The sequence below is a fragment of the Myxocyprinus asiaticus genome, chromosome 39 (assembly GCF_019703515.2).
Source record: "Myxocyprinus asiaticus isolate MX2 ecotype Aquarium Trade chromosome 39, UBuf_Myxa_2, whole genome shotgun sequence".
Lineage (NCBI taxonomy): Eukaryota > Metazoa > Chordata > Actinopteri > Cypriniformes > Catostomidae > Myxocyprinus > Myxocyprinus asiaticus.
Window position 1 is genome coordinate 17,699,335 of NC_059382.1, and position 17,154 is coordinate 17,716,488.

A 17,154-nucleotide genomic window follows, 5' to 3' on the forward strand; every position below is an offset into this window, starting at 1 on the left:
CGTTTCCTCTTACGTCACCAGAAGAGGATAAACACAGCTGTCAGATGTTTTGCTGACAAAGAAGTCTGGAAAAATGCATTATTTAGGACAGATTCTGTAATATATTAGTTATGCGGATGTAACATTGCAGATGTGAAGGTTTCATATGTTATACGTATTGTTGGGAATATTTGCTTTATTTTTTATTTATTTGATTCGGGACGCTGCATTGATAGCGGTTAGTTTAGTCTTGTGATAAGTTCAATGAGGAAGTTCTTTGCTCTCTGAAATGTATTCCTGCTATTAGGTTTTTATGTCCATATAACTTAAATACATAACAGATATATATACTACTATATACACGTTATAGTGTACTGGCATCTTTGTTAGCCATGGCTTCTTCGTTTAAAATCGGGGAGAGGTTTCATGAGAAGGTGAAAGGTTTATTGGAGGGAGAGTCTTCCATATCTGCAGATCTCAGGGAAGAACTGGAGGCTGTGAAAGAGCAGTCCATACCATTCAAGACTGTGAGAAAACTCCATAAACTTCTTCAAGAAAATGGTAAAGGAAACATGCCGAGCTTTACCTGTACAAACCTGAATATTCTCTCTTATTATTCTGTTATTTCATGGGGCAATATGAGGTTGGTTATATATGACAGAAAAATAAGGAGAGAATGCTGATTTATTGCAACAGGACATCCAGTGTACCTTCATGAACTGCTTGAGGACAGCACACTTTATCTTCCAGAGGTCATAACACCCCCAAGGGTAAAAGAGAAATGCAACATGACTAACCGTAATTGCATTAACCTTGGAAAATGGCTATTTTTTTCAGTGTTTGAGAGCCTAATAATCATAAATAGCTATTTATTTTCACCCTAACAGAACCCCCAGCTGGTGGCCCGTCTAGAAAAAATTAAAGCAAAACTTGCCAATGAAGAATATAGGAGAATTACACGGAATGTAAATCCACAGGTGAATTCTCTTGTGCAGCCTGAAGTGATATGTGCAGTTTGTAAAATGTTTTGAAGCATATACAGTATGTATACAGTATATAAAGTTGGAAATATAAATCAAATTTCCTCTTTTACACAACAGGAAATTAATCAGCATGAAACCTTAGCAGACTTTGGAAGACAAGGTCTGTAAATTCTCCTTTTTCTGCTCTTTTTGTTCATTCTATTTTTCAATTTCCATCTTGATTTTCACCTTAACTCTTATTTGTGTTCTACAGTGCGTTCTGTCAAGGCAGTTGTCGTTACCGTGTTCAACTTCCTGGTAACTGTAGTTGCTGCATTTGCTTGTTCATATCTGGGCAGCCAGTATATATTCACTGAGACAGCTGCGGTAAGTGCACACACCAGTCAATGCAAAATGAAAAAGTTCACAAAATTGATGTGCAACACTATAAAGAGAAATGCACAGTGCTACTTTCCTAGGTGTTATGGAACTAAGCACACCTTTTATAATGCCTCTGACATTTTCTTTCTTTCAGAGAGTAATATCTGCAGTGATTGCAGCTTCTGTTGTTGGGCTAGCAGAGCTTTATGTTCTAGTTCGGACTATGGAAGGAGACCTTGGAGAGCCCTAACATCAGATAGCAACTAATTTGATCAAACTTATCCATGTCTTGTTATGTCAATGATGTTATGTCTGTCAATGGAGGTGTGTGATTATTTTTATATGCTTAGTTTTTTCTGTTCTGTCAGTATTGCATCAGTATCAGAACATTTAGGTTCAGTGCTTAAAAGTAGATCAGTTTTGGTCCAGCATTAAATTATTTTACAATGGTGAATCCCTTTAATCAAACTAGTCAGTCTTTTGGAAACCAGTTCTTTGATCTCAAGACACTGGAAGGTACATTATGAGCGTAATGTGTTGTTTTCCACATGTCTGCCATGCACGTTAGCCTTTATGTGTTTTTGTCACCTCCACAGAAGTGCTGAACATTCTTCATTTTATTTTGCATAAATAAAGGACATGATTGTAAATTACCAAACAACTGTGCTTTGATGTTTATTGTAATTATTGACTCACAAGTACTGTGGGAAATTAAGTAATCATTTTCAAAATATATAAAAGCAAATGTAAAAAGCAGACTTGAGTCAAAATAAAAATAAACATGCAATGTCACACTCCCTGGTGGTGTGTAACCATTGTTCGGGTTTTTCAGCATTTCTATTAATAATGCAGATCCAGTGCTTCAATTCTTTGCAAACACACTTATTATTGCACTGTATGTCCTGCGCATGCACCTGTGTATTTTAGGCTTTGGCAAAGCACAGATTGAGGATAAAAGACAACCAGAAACTTGTGGCAATCCAGAACATGCTGGCATGTGAAAACATGCTTTTATGTCACTGAAAATGGAGTTGAAATAGAAAAAAATGTCTAATGAAAATGTTGAGAACAAACTATATACTGTACCTTATTTCTATTTCTGTCTAGCTTTAATTGGTAAACACATATGAAATACACTATTAGATTTATACTGTAAATCTCTGTTTTTGCAGTCTATAAAATGGCTCCGTAATCTGAAACTTCCTTCAAGTTGTGTTGCCTTTGTTAATAAATTAGAGCCCACAATAATAATAATAAAAAAAAAAGCCATACACAAAAAGTCATGTCATTCTCAAAGTATTGTATAAATAGGTGACATTTTCATAATTAAAATGCTAAAATAGAAGCATCATGCTTGAAATGACAGAAAATTACATGGCTATGCCAGTTTTCATGGACATTTTGTAACCCTAAAAAACCATTATGACTATAGCATAGTTCAATTTAGTCCAATAGGGGACAGTGCAGCATTGTCAGATGGGACTGAAGGTGCAGAGACCTCACTCGAACTTGCGCAAGTGGTTATATAGCGATTGGACGTATGTAAAGACACACATGGGGTCTGGCTTTCTGCCCATAACCATCATGTCCTCCACTTCAATAAGCCTGTCACAGCCAGCTTTCTTCCTACAAAGAGAGGGTAGAGAAAAAGATGAGCTGATTAAACTGGTGGATGTGAATGGCTATTTCTGTTCTCTGTGCCTTTTGACTGTTTTATACAGTTCCACACAAGCAAGCTGATATGATAAAACTAGCTACATATGTTCAGATGAATTCATGATGCAGTTTTACATTGATATGAATATTTGAGGATGTGGGAGTTGGTGCAGAGAAGTTTTTAAGAGCATGATGTCATACTGCAAGACTGTCAGAGTAGCCGGTTGTGGGGAAGGGGAGGTTCCTCTGGGCTGAACAGGGATTTGTTGGCCTGCTTTGCTCGTTTAAAGTGCGGGTTTCAGATATCCTAGATTCAGTTGCATTGGAAACTACGTAACATTATCTTTCGTGCCATGCTGTGAGATGATGTGTAGCACAACTGTGGTTGATTTGTGTGAACTGTGCTTTGGAATCATTCTGTTCAGCTTGTTTGGTCGGGTCACATCAAGTTCATATCTCATCTGTCCATTCTGTTCTTATTAATATAGTTTTAATAATTTATGTGCTATTTAACATCCTACAAAAGTGTTTACTGGTGTTTCATATATCCATTTCCCCCCCTAAAGCTATTGGCTACAGTGTCTGATAAAGGGATGACAGCAAGACAGACACTGTGAACTGTGTTGACATCTAAAAGCCTTAGTCAAAAGCTTGAATTGAGTTGCCTTAATTAAAGTGCATGTGAATGCACTCACTAACTTACTCTGCTGTGCTGAATGCCAACTCAAAGTTATGTTCACGCTCAGCAGGGGATAGGACGTTGTAGTCGAACTCTGTGGGGAAGAACGAGTGGACCAGGGCGCAAAATGCCATACCGTCACTCCAGCTGGATGAGAAGTTTTGAATGTCGATGTTCTGCAGATTGATGAGAGAAAGTGAGAGGTTATATTTATCAGAACGCTGATATTTTCTGCCTGTTCCTTAAAGGTGAAAGTTTCATTTCTGTGCCTTCATCAGCACAAACAGAATTACAAAATAATGACTGTTTTCAAACATACGGAAGACCACAGAGAGTGATTGAAAGGTTGTCAGAGATTTTAAAAATGAGAAATCTTTATAAATTTTAGTTTCACGTTCATATAAACGTAATCTTTGTGTCCATGTTGGTGTCATACATTTTTGAAAATAAAAAATTATAATAATAATTTGCTGATTACTGACTAGAAAAATGTGAAGTGGGGTAACCATCAAGTAAAATTCTTTCCTTGCACACTGAAAACATGTGAGTGTACACACAACTACAAAAATGTTTTAAAACATATTTTTCAAGGTTAAAATATTTTTGTCAAATAGCATACATTTTCGAGAATTTAAATGTTTTTTTGTTTTTGTTTTACTTTTACTCCATTTGATCTGAACAAAATGTGCCTTTTCAGAAACGTCAAAATATCAGATTTGTTTTACTTAACACACAGTCATGAGGGTCTAAAGTGGTCCTCATTGTTTATTTATTTATGTCATATGACAAAAAATGGCTATCTGCATTTTGATTACACCACCTGACTTTGATTTTGTGGACAAATTATTTTTAAATACTAATCATAATTTAAAACAAAACTGTTTCATATGTTTTTATTATTATTATTATTATTATTTTAAAGAAATGACCAAAACTTTTTTCTTTTTTAAGAATTTCAGGTTTTAATGATTTTAATGAATTATTTTAATGATATTTATACATTTGGTAGACACTTTTATTCAAAAGCAACTTGAATGGGAACTATGAACAGGAATCAAACCCATGACCTTCTTTAAACAATTTAATTCTACATTCATGTAAAACTGAATTTCATACATGACAATACTGCCACTGAAGCCAACTAAACTAAACTTGCATTTAAGATTTAAGAGTCCATGTCATGGACTGGCATTATTCCTCTTGCATTATTTTTGCCTTGATAAGAGTGAAGTAAAAGAATTAGGGCAATAATGCAACTTTTTTGAGACTTTGCGGACCTGCGTTATGTTGTCAGAGCAGATGACAGAAAGTTTTATTGTTGCCTGGCTCATGTCTTCATACTCTGGAACTGTCTCTTTACCTCATCATTAAACGGTGCTCATTTCTCATCCTGAGCTAGCAAATAAAAGCCTATCTCTGTCACTGAGGGAAATCTAAATCGTCATACTTGTTTTCAGCTGGCCCTTCTGATTCTCATGTTTACATACTGCTCAATCTTGAGTATAAATTAGCTTTGACCACTACATTACTATCATTAACTAGAGCCACATTGAATGGTTTGCAAAGCTACACCAGAGTCAGGCAGAGTATATACATCATACAGCTTAACTCTAATACTACACACGTAATGTTCATAAACACTCTTAGTGGTGTTAATATAGTCACAAGTTGAAGCTAATTAACAGAACAACCATTTACAATGTGCTCAATCTTAAAACAAAATTATGGCAAGCCCTCATCCTACTGGTCTGAATTGTTTTTAAACCTGTCATAGTCTGTTTCCCCTACATAGATTGATCTATGTGCAAAGTTCTTGGTCATGTTTACCTTTTTGCTACAGTCCTTGATTCAAGACAAAAACCATCAGATCTAAGGAATATCTAACCTGGTACCCAATGGTCTTGGATCGGCACCATTCCAGAAGGATCTGCTTGATACTGCTAGCACTGGATACTCCAAAGCTCTGGGAGCGCTTCAGCTTTGGTTTGGAATCCACAGGCTTGGGTCTACTAAAACAAGCAAGATCAAAGCAAGAATTACTTATTTAGAATGACTTAGCACAGAGTGAACATTTCAAACAGTTGCATGGACTTGCAAGACTAGATCAGAAGAAATGTAGATCATTAGATTCCATTACCTGTTGGTCTCAGAATCCAGCCTCTCAAAAATAGACCTGCGTGCTTGGGCTCCAATGTTTCGAGGTAGAGTTTGGGACCTAACAAGCTCCCGTCTGCGCTCAATGCCTTTACCAAAGGATAAATCTCCTGACATATCCGCATTCCTGATACACGTAGATAGAGACAGCTTTATTAGACTATACAGATCAGATCTGTATATCATTGGATCATGGCCCTGCAAGGCCTCTGGGCACACATCTTTTGGAGGGTTGCCTCTGTCCCCCATACCTAGAGGCAGAACCCTCAGGATCCGTTCATACTACTGTTTTTTAATTGTTTTTCTATGTAAACATGTGCCAGATCAGGGTTTCCGCAGGTTTTAACTGTTTGAAGAGTCTGCATGCTCTTTTTGAGCTGGTTCTGCCTGGCGGCTGGAGTTTATTTTGTGGAGTGGCACACCTTCAGGACAGTTTTGTGGATGAGTCTGCACGCTCTTTGTGCTTAGACCGCCTATCGGCTGGAGTTTATTTTTTAGAGCAACACACCTTTAGGACAGTTTTATGGCTGGAGTTTGTTGTGTGGAGTATTTCTTGCAAAGTCATTAGAGTGAGCAAGTAATTTGCTTGCACTCATGTTGCAGCCGAGTGGACCGGCTCACTGAACATTCACTTGACTGTTTGAGAATCTGCATGCTTTTCTTTTTTTCTTTTTGTTCTGGTTCTGCCTAGCGGCTGGAGTTTATTTTGTAGAGTGTCACACCTTCAGGACAGTTTTATGGATGAATCTACATGCTCTTTGTGTTTATTTCGCCTATTGGCTGGAGTTTGTTTTATAGATTACCTTTTGTTGTGTAATTCTGTCTTATAAAATTTGTCTAGAAACACCGGACTTGAGCAATCCGACAGCAAGGCTGTTATGAGGGTTCTTGTAGGCATGCATGTACTGTTTGAGTTTGGAGGGATGGACGCCAGTTGGTGCTGTCAGGGTTAAGGGTCGGGGTTAATGCGCACGTTTTTCTTTTTTCTGTTTGTTTTGTTCCGGGGGATGTTCGGGTATTGATGGTTGCACTAATGTTGGAATGTGATATTTATAATCTTGTTTTTAACACACAATCTATTTTTTCTTATATGTCAAAATGTCAAATGTTAATATGAGTGGATTGTCTCTCTCCACGTGGAATGTGAATGGGTTGGTGCACCCCATAAAAAGAAGGATGGTTATTTCTCTTCTTAAGCATAATAAATATGTGTGACGAGGAGGAGGACAGGGCCGGGCCATGACTATGCACGTCCGGCCCCCAATTGGGCTAATCAGCCGAGGAGAGGGATAAGTGCAGCGGGATGCGGCAGTTAGAGAGAGAGAGAGAGCCACACGCAGCTGCCGTGTGTGCATTTATGTTTTGTGTCTTTTTGTTTTTAAACTTTTCTAAATTAAGTTTAAATTAAAATATTTCTTTGACTTTTCAGCCGGTTCCTGCCTCCTCCTTTCCCATTTTAACCTTGTTACATTGGTGCCGACCTGGGTGGGTGGAGGGATGCGCTGTCGTGGAGCCCTCGCAACTGCCGTCCGCCCAAAGGAGCAGCCGTAGCTGTCCACCGGAGGATGGAGGAGTCGCTGCCGGCCACCTGGACGTGGAGGAACGGCCATGTGGCAGCGGGGGCATGTTCAAGCGTCCATCCGGAGAGAGAGAAAGCGGTAAGGGCGCTTGCACCTGAGCTAGATTATGTCTAACGTCTGTCTCTAATTACAGTGAGCACGGGGAGAGCGGCATTAAAGAGCCACACCACCAGCAGATGAGAGAGAGAGAGAGCCTGGGTCCCCAGAGTTATGACTGTGAAGCTGAGAGCAGTGTGGTCATTAAACAACCTGCAACCTGCCTCCCGCCTCCTCCTTTCAACAGAACTTATACATTGGTGCCGAAACCTGGGAAGAAGGAGGGATGCCCGTCGCAGAGTCCTCGACACTGCCGTCCACCCAGGGGAGCGCCGCTGCCATCTGCCGGTGAGTAGCCCAACCACCCGGACGCGGGGAACAGCCGCCGTCCGCGAGGTGAGTGGGGACTGGTCTCCTCGACCACCTGGAGTGATAGAGCCGCTGCCAGGGGTGGAGGAGTGCCCTGCTGTCCCCCAGAAATGCAGAGGGGTCGAGAGAAGACCGCCGTCTGTGAGGGAAGGAGAAAAGCAACTCCCCGACCGCCTGGAGCGGTAGGGTCACTGCCAGGGGTGGAGGAGTGTCTCCACGGGTCACCGGGAATGTGGAGGGGCATTCTGTCCACTGGGGGTCGGAGGTCTGACTCCGGTCCGCCCAGGGAGGAGCGGCTGTCGTCCACCTGAGAGGGTGGAGGAGTGATCGAGGACCACGCGATGGCGCATCAGAGAACCGGTGAGTGAGTTTCTTTTTCTCTCTCTCCTCTCTCTGTCTCTCTGTCACTCCGTGTTGGCCTTTCCCTCGCCTATTTTGTTGTTTTTTGTTGTTGTTGTTTTTCCCCTCCTGTCTCCTCCCACGTCGAGGAAGGCGGGGATGACCCGCCGGCAGTCGGGACGCAAGGCACGCCCCCCCGGAGAGGAAGGGGGGATGTACGTCATGCCGGGGGCTCACCGGGCTGAGGCAATGCCGGGAGGAGTGTAGAGCCAAGGAGGGCGGGGCTGGGCTGGAATGATGCGGTAGAGGCGCTGCAAGGGGCAGAGGGGCTCCCTACCAGCCGCCAGAACGCAGAGGGGCATTCCGTCTGCTAGGGGTCGGAGGACTTGCTCCGGTCTGCCTGGGGAGGAGTGGCTGTCGTCTGCCAGAGGGTGGAGGAGTGATCGTGGACCAGGCGACGGCATGTCTGGGAATTGACGAGCAATTTTTTTCTCTCTCTTACTGTTCCACCTTGCCCTTTCCCGCTCCTCTTTTTTTGTTTTGTTTTTCCCACACCTTGTCCCCCTCCCCAGCTCTAAAGAGGTGGGGAAAAGCCTGCCGGCAGGCAGATATACGTCATGCCGGGAGTTCCCGGCCTGAGGCAACGGAGGGAGGAGTGTGACGAGGAGGAGGGCGGGGTCGGGCCGTAACTACGCACGCCCGGCCCCCAATTGGGCTAATCAGCCGAGGAGAGGGATAAGTGCAGCAGCATGCTGCAGTTCAAGAGAGACATACGCAGCTGCCTTGTGTGTGTTTGTTTTGTGTCTCTTTGTTTAAGTTTAAATTAAAATATTACTTTGACTGTTCAGCCGGTTCCCGCCTCCTCCTTTCCCATTTTAACCTTGTTACAATATGATATAGTGTTTCTTCAAGAAACACACCTTTCTCCGCAGGAAGCTGAAGAATTTGGGAAGATATGGGGTGGGCATTTTTTTTATAGTGCTGACTCGAGTAAGAGCAGGGGAGTCATTACGCTGATAAGTAAACATCTACATTTCAGATAAATTAGGAAGAGTCATTATTGTTTTAGCTGAAATTCAGGGACAAAGTCTTATTTTGGCTAATATTTATGCAACTAACATTGATGATCAGGGATTTTTTATAGATCTTGATGTAGTGCCCAACTGATATATCGGTTGGCCGATATTAGCCTTTCACCGATATATCGGTATTGGCGTATATTTTACTGATATGCGCAGATATGAAAACTTTTTTTCAGAACATATAATGCAGAAAACAATGCTTTAGAACTGGTGTCATAACATAGTTTGTCCAGCAGAGTGTGCTCCGACTCCATTATTTACAGAGCTGACTCTGAACTGACTGTGGCTCTGCAGACAGGGCGGAGTTGAGCGGTCTCTTCGTGGTAAGTTACTACCAGTTTTTGAAATACATACTGGAAAGTTAATAAACAATGACCCCATCATTTTCCCTTTTCAATATATCTAATATAATAATAATCCTGTCCCTGACAACCATGTCACTCATGTCTGTTTGCTGTTAGCCAGCTATAGTTTGTCAGTGCACTCAGTAATGTAGCAGATTGAAAGATAAACATCAGAGCATCTTTTTGCAGCTCATCAGACAACTATGCGGTGGTGGATTGTGTCTTTTGAGTGTTGATTTCATGCTACGCTGTTACCTAGTTGGTGAGATTCAATGCTGGAAAGTAAATAAACAATGTCCATCTTTTAATCTCCATGACAGCGAGCTTATAGCTAACTAGCTAATCACGTAGCTACTTTCATTGCTTTTCAGCTGAGTGGAAGCTAATGTATAAACATGTATTCACAAAACTGTTTTATTAAGGATACACAGTTTGGTACCCCCTTCAACTGAACAAATCCAGTCGTTGCATTTATAAAATGTAATATTTAAAAGTCTGTTTTCCAACGCTGAAAGTTTCCCCTGAACTGCCGCTGTTTTTCTCTTGTCTCGGCAGGTGTAAATGCTTCTTGTTTTACAACCTGCCAATAATTGACTGGCAATATTAAAATAGTCAGCATTTGACTGATACTAAACAGTAATACTGATGTTTATTTAGCTATTTATTTTATTTTTATTTATTCTTTATTTTAATGGTCAGCAGTTGACTGATACTAAACAGTACTGATGTTTATTTAGCTATTTATTGTATTTTTATTTATTCTTTATTTTAATGGTCAGCATTTGACTGATACTAAACAGTACTGATGTTTATTTAGCTATTTATTGTATTTTTATTTATTATTTATTTAAATGGTCAGCAACTGACTGATACTGAACATACAGTACTGATGTTTGTTAAGCTATTTATTGTATTTTTATTTATTCTTTATGTTCATTTCTAGAATTTGTTGACAATGTATGATAATAATGTAAAATATTCTTTGATAAAAATATTTGTTTAAGAAAGCAGCCTTCTGAGTACATTTGCATAGTCATATTGGTGCAAAATCGGTGAACAATCCACATAGAAAAAGTCTGTTTTCATTCCAGCTCAAAAATGAACTATATCGGCCACCATATCGGTAATCGGTGAATTTCCCCCGTCTCAAATCGGTATCGGTCTCAAAAATTCCATATCGATCGGGCTCTATCTTGAAGAGATGTTGCAAGCCGCTGGCACCCCTCATGATATAATATTGGGAGGAGACTTACATTTTTTAATGGACTCAGTCCTTGATCATAGTGAAGCAAAAATGTGCAAGCACCCTAGAGCAACATTGATGCTTCACAGGATGTGTAAAAATATTTGGAGACTTTTGAACCCATCTGGTAGGGACTATAAATTTTTTCATCAGTCTATAAGATTTACTCTAGAATTGATTTTTTTTTATATATATATATATCTTAGTCCCTCATTTAATCTGTTGTTGATTGCTCAATTGGAAACATTTTAGTCTCAGATCACACCCTGGTGTGTTTAGAGGTGTTGCCACATATGGAGAAAAAGAAATCATATAGTTGGCGCCTTAATGTATCCCTTTTGCAAAATCCTAAATTCCAACAAATGCTAAAGGCAGAAATCAATGTCTATATGGAGACCAACTGGTCCTCAGTATCCTCTGTGGGTGTGGCTTGGGAGGCACTTAAGAGGATTCTTAGGGGCCGGATCAAACAGTATGCCTCATTCACCAAAAAATCCAAAGCACAAGAACTTGTGGAATTGGAAGTGAATATTAAAAGTGCCGAGGCAGAGTTGAAGTGCCGAATGTCATCTAATGGCCTCAGGGAATTGACCCGATTGAAATACAGATATAATACTATTTTGTCATGGAAGGTGGAGTTTTGGTTATTCAAGGCAAGACAGTCATACTTTGAGTAGGTGGACAAGGCAGGGAAACTTCTGGCTAGATATATAAAACAGAGAGAGTCTTTTTTTTACCATTCCCTCGGTGAAATCTGCTGGTGGTGAAATATTTACCTTGGCCATTGATATTAATAATGCTTTTAAAGAATTCTATCTTGATATCTATAGTTCCATGTCTTCGTCTACTGATGAAGATATTAGAAACTTTGTGGAACCATCAGAACTTCCTAAACTGACGACTGAGCAAAAAAATTCTCTTGATTCTGAGATAACCTTGGAGCAGCTTGGTGAGGTAATTAAGGCCTTGACTACAGGCAAGTCTCTGAGGACAGAAGGCTTAGCCGCTGAATGTTTTAGATCTTATGCTACAGAACTGGCTCCAATTTTGCTAGAAGTTTATACAGAATGATTAAAGAATGGAAAGCTTCCGCTAACCATGACACAAGCCCGGATCAGTCTGATACTTAAAAAGGACAAAGATCCAAGCGAGTGTAAGAGTTACCGTCCAATTTCCCTGATCCAGCTAGATGTTAAAATATTGTCCAAAATTTTGGCTAACCGATTAAGTAAAGTTATGACATCTCTTATACATATAATAAAGGTGAGGTTTATTCTGGGACGTAGCTGTTCTGATAACATTAGATGTTTCATCAATATCATGTGGTCAGTTGCGAATGATCAGACTCCAGTTGCTGCCATCTCACTTGACGCCGAAAAGGCGCTTGATATGGTAGAAAATACCTTTATTGGATGGATTACGTTACTTTATAAACACCCGGTAGCGGCGGTACAAACAAATGGATTAATTTATTTTACTCTGGATAGGGGCACCCGGCAGGGTTGCCCTCTTTCCCCATTATTGTTCTGTCTTAACCTGGAACCATTAGCAGCTGCGATAAGAAAGGAGGATTATTTTCCAGGGGTGGTGGCGGGAGGTGTGGGGCATAAGCTTTTGCTTTACGCAGATTATATTTTATTATTCGTCTCCGACCCTACTAGATCTATGCCTTGTCTTCACAGAATTATTCATTCCTTTTCTAAATTCTCAGGATACAGAGTTAATTGGTTTAAATCCAAAGCTTCGATTCTGACAGCGGGAACAAACATTTCCCCATTTCTCCAACTTATCTATCGACCTCTCAATCAAACTACATCTCTAAACTGTGAGATTCAGGAAAGGCACATCTGTGCATGTTTGCCAAGTTCTTCTATGGTTACTGACAGATAAACAGGCCTTTTTAAGGCCTTCATTTGCAGAAGGGTGATTTAAGACTTTTTCAGACCTTTTTAAGACCCACGGAAACCGTGCAGATGGAGGTTTTTGACTATTATTCCACATCTCACTGTTGTTTTAGTGTCTTTTGCAGGGGCATTGCAGTGTGTCTAGTCAAAGGAATATTCCTGGTTCAATACTGGTTCAATACGAGTTAAGACCAATCAACAGCATTTGTAGCATAATGTTGATTACCACAGAAAGTATTTTCGACTCGTTTATTTAAAAATAGAGTTACAGCAAGGCACTTACAATGGAAGTATAGCCACTATACATGAACATTATACATATTAACATGACTCTGGTGTGATAAAATCTCTGTTCTACATGATTTTAGAGTGATAAATAGGGTTTACTGGCATTGAGGCATCATGGCAACAAAGTTGTAATATTCTATATAATTTTACACTGATAAGGTTAGTAAGCGATTTTATCACACTGAAGTCATGTTAACATGTATAATGTTTACATCTTGTGGCTATACTTGAAACAATGCGTATTTTAATGTTTATGGACTAGTCCCATTCACTTCTATTGTAAGTGTTTTACTTTAACAGCAATTTAATATCTTTAAAAAAATTATTTGAACTGCCCTTTATCCTACGTTAAGCAACAATGGTGATTTGGCTCAAAAATTAGGCAATGTTTGTTTTGATAAGTTAACATTAGACAACAACAAATCGCAGCCAGGCGTAATAGTGGTCAGCCTGTGCTGTACGCACTGTCAATCCAATCCTGATTTGTATTAAAGCATATTCACTCGTGACCCACCTGTCTATTTTGTTTGAATAAAGCCCGGAGTAGGCCACTGTCTTGGCTGGTGCAGAAGATGCTTTCTCTTTGTATGACACACCAGACAACACAAAGTAAAATAGAAACAATGATAAAACAACCATTTAGACAGACATTTTGATAAAGGAATATAATGAATATACGAGTCACATAGTAAACAAGAGTTTGAATGGTAGAATTTGTCCTACCATTAAGCCGTGGAGAACCCATAGTCCTTGTAGGAGTTGGAGCCCATGTTTTCACAGACGATACTGTAACCACAAGACCAAAACACAAATTTAGGAGCTAATTTGTGCATCTATAGCCTTACTTTGTGAAGGTGCGATGGCCTCAATTCACATACCTGCATCAACAGGAGACTCAAGTTGTGGCTGTTTGTCATTGGTGACTGGCTGACTGTTTGTCAGTGAATCTGTTATGGTTAAGGGCATGGCTTGCATCGGGCTAACAGGTGACTCGGGACTCTTCATAACTGTAGAGTCCGCTACTTTGGTGGTTGCTGTGATGGGCAAGTGTGGCATTGCCATAGATACTGGGGTTGAGTGTTCCTGTGACACACCATTATGTGGTGAGTTTCCCCTCAAAGGCACAGTGGAGTTTTCTGATTGGACAGAGGGAGATTGATGTTGTTTGTGGGTCAGCATGTTACAAATAAAGAAGTACAATTCTATAGCTGTGTCCAAAATTAAAGACTTCTGCACTATTCTATGCCATACACTGCTATACCGAAATAGTGGAGTGAGCACTTGTGGATTGCTCTACATAACGGAAGTGTTGGGGTTACCTTGCCACGATGCTGGCCTAACAAAACAATTGTAATTAATGGTGAATATGGTTACTACCAAAAGATCTGTGAAGACTAGCACTTTGCAAATGTGTGTTGAATGCTTTACCATCCCCCTACGCTGTGTAAATTTTTATGTTATTTGTGAAATAAGTGCCATAGCTAGTGGCAATACATCGGATACATTTAAAACATCACTTCTATCAGCTGAGAAACAGCGAATATGTAGTAAAAAAAAACAAAAACATTAGAGTTCCATTTCAGATGATCCTACACTTAAAAATTCATTCACTAGATGGCCAAGTGCATAGTGTAGAGTGCAAGTGTACAGTTTATAATGCATTATTTGGGACACAGCTTGTAAGTGGGATTCAAATGGGATAATGGGTAACACCTGCTGAAGACAAGTGTCCGTTCTCTAACCCTTGGGTAATCGGTGCTGGATCCACTTCAATGGGCTCTTCCCGCTCAATGCTCTGTAAGAGAAAAAGACAGCATTTACTGATTTGCTTAGAATACTCAAACCAATACCAATTAGGGAGTGGTCCCTGCTGAAAATCAAGCTTAGACCAGCATGAATTTTCAGGCTTGTTTTTCCGGTTTATGGTGGTTTGGTTTTGGTGCTGGTCAATCAAATACAACAACTGCTGGTGGGCAGGCAATGCTGGTGTTTTCAACAGGGGGTCTGCTCTTTTGCCTAATAAATGTTTCCCAGACTTTGTTTACTCCTGTTTGCTCTTGGTGATATTTATCTGCAGATGCTACTTTTTCTCTGGCTGTCTCCATAGCACTCAGTAACGTGCAACCGAAGTCAAGATTTCCACTGAAAAATTACTTTAATTTCGGGCTGTTTCTCACCAAAACCTAATGTATGCCTTCAGAAGACTTGGAATATGACACATAAGTGACATGGACTACTTTTATGATACTTCTAGGTCCTTTTTAAGCTTGAAAAATGTTTCTACAGCCAATACTTTTTCTACAGCCATTGTATTGAAAAGATGGACCGTAAAACATCTCCTTTTGTGTTCCGTATAAGAAATAAAATCATATGGGTTTGGAACGACACAAGGGTGAATAAATCATGACAGAATTGTATTTTTTTGGGGTAAACTATTCCTTTAATTGTACTCAAATAGGCGCTGTTTGTCACAAATGTACCCATTATCATTCCATAATGCCACTAAAAAGAACCATCTATTTAAAGAGGCCCAATGCAGTCCCAACTCTTCACTGTTAAGCTTAACTGGAACCCTGTTCTGGATAAGCAACCTAACAGGTTAAGGATCATGAGACAACTGATGTGATTATCCAATAAACCACAATCAGAAAGATGAAAGAATCTGGCATTCCAGAATGGCACCAAGTATGTTCTTCAGGACAGTACATTTGGCTAAAGAAAACGAATGATGTAATTTAATCAAAGAATCCTGATGCAATCTGATTGATGGGTTCACTATGAGAATCACTAAGGGTCTAACGCTTAAAGGAGACTAACGTTGCCAGTCTCCTTTAAAAATAAATGATGGTTCTGGATCAGGGCTGCTATAGGTCATCAGTAAAGATTTGGCTGCTTTGCTGGTCTATTTTAATCTAAGCCACTCTTCCTCAGGCATATGCACTCTTCTGCGTAACCCAAATACACAACCTTGCAGAAATAGGCCATATTGACACTACTAGTGCCTTGAAGGTACACACTGACACATGAAGGTCAAACTTGCTTAATTTCCAACAGACATCAACCATCAAATAGTTATGCAGATACAGATGTTTGGCCTCTGCCTATAAAAATTTAGCTGCACTGAGCAAACCATTACAAAAGCAGATTGTCTAGGAGTAGCTGACTAGTTGTGAAGCAAACCAAAACAATGGCTGGACAAATTTCAAGAAACATGTATGGTGTCATCAATTACTTATCTACCTTTAAAAGCCATTTTGTGAAGTGACTAGACTCTCACTAGCACTAGCACATGCTAATACACTTACACCCATGCACAAACATATACAGACACCACCATTAAGTCTCACAACAAAATGTGCTTTCATGCATAGGCTATAATGAAGTGTTTACTTTCAGACTCTCTGAGGGTACATGTGCACGCATGTGTTCATTAATTTCAAAACACACAAGGGATTAAAATTAGGCACACAATTGGGCAAACTGCTTCCTATAACAAGTTGTTTGCGCTTTTAAAGAGAAATAGCTTCCTGTAAGTGAGAATCAAAGAGTAAATGTTGGGGAAGAGGCCAGGTGACGTCACATCACAAAAATGCATGAGGGGTGTGCATTTGGAGGGAAGTTTACTGTGAGCAGCTGCTTGTCCCACTGAGAGAATGAAACAGGGGGAGACAAAATTCTCCCCGGCCATAAAATGTATCCAACACTGATTTGCTGGCTGAACACACAGGTTCTCGGCTCAGTCCAATGTTGAAGTTGCAGCAGTCCAAACTTTTGTTTCTGGACTACGTAATGCATCAGTCTCCCTTCGGAATATCTGCAGACTTGTGACCCCACCAGAATGTGCGCTCACAGCAAACCTCCTCTATTGCAAACCTCATGAAGTGACTTTCAAAGTGTTTTCGCACAGACTGAATTTTTGTAAGCCACTTGATATCCTGCAACCACCATTTTAAGCCTTGCATCTGAAATTCCTTCCAAAATGCATTAGTTCAGGGTACTGTTTTGGCAGAGAGGTCACATACTTCTTGGTCCTGGGGCTAAATTAAGAGACATAGGGGGAATCCAACCACACCCGTATCACGTTTACTAAACTGCACACGTATACACGTCAGTTCCACTTTTTCTCCTCCAGGAACAACACATTCCCTATCCTAGAGA

General features: G+C 40.2%; 2 protein-coding genes across 3 annotated transcripts in view; one reads left to right on the plus strand and one right to left on the minus strand.

The window, feature by feature from the left end:
- On the plus strand, positions 1-2,802 carry LOC127430291 (transmembrane protein 199-like). Its single transcript, XM_051680001.1, has 6 exons — positions 1-540; positions 676-749; positions 867-956; positions 1,080-1,122; positions 1,216-1,328; positions 1,477-2,802. Exons 1-6 carry the CDS (start codon positions 372-374, stop codon positions 1,570-1,572), a joined length of 585 nt encoding a protein of 194 aa, XP_051535961.1. The 5' UTR covers positions 1-371; the 3' UTR covers positions 1,573-2,802.
- LOC127430272 (smoothelin-like protein 2) overlaps positions 2,800-17,154 on the minus strand; it is a 26,614-nt gene continuing 12,259 nt past the window's right edge. Inside the window, exons 3-10 of one of the 2 annotated variants that reach the window (XM_051679973.1) lie at positions 14,710-14,791; positions 13,875-14,132; positions 13,720-13,782; positions 13,511-13,577; positions 5,795-5,938; positions 5,543-5,663; positions 3,682-3,833; positions 2,800-2,948 (exon numbers count right to left, since the gene is read on the minus strand). In XM_051679973.1, coding sequence (XP_051535933.1) covers positions 2,822-2,948; positions 3,682-3,833; positions 5,543-5,663; positions 5,795-5,938; positions 13,511-13,577; positions 13,720-13,782; positions 13,875-14,132; positions 14,710-14,791 — 1,014 coding nt within the window. In that variant the 3' untranslated portion in view covers positions 2,800-2,821. Of the gene's footprint in view, positions 2,949-3,681; positions 3,834-5,542; positions 5,667-5,794; positions 5,939-13,510; positions 13,578-13,719; positions 13,783-13,874; positions 14,133-14,709; positions 14,792-17,154 lie in introns of both variants that reach the window. The other variant, XM_051679972.1, reaches the window with a different exon arrangement.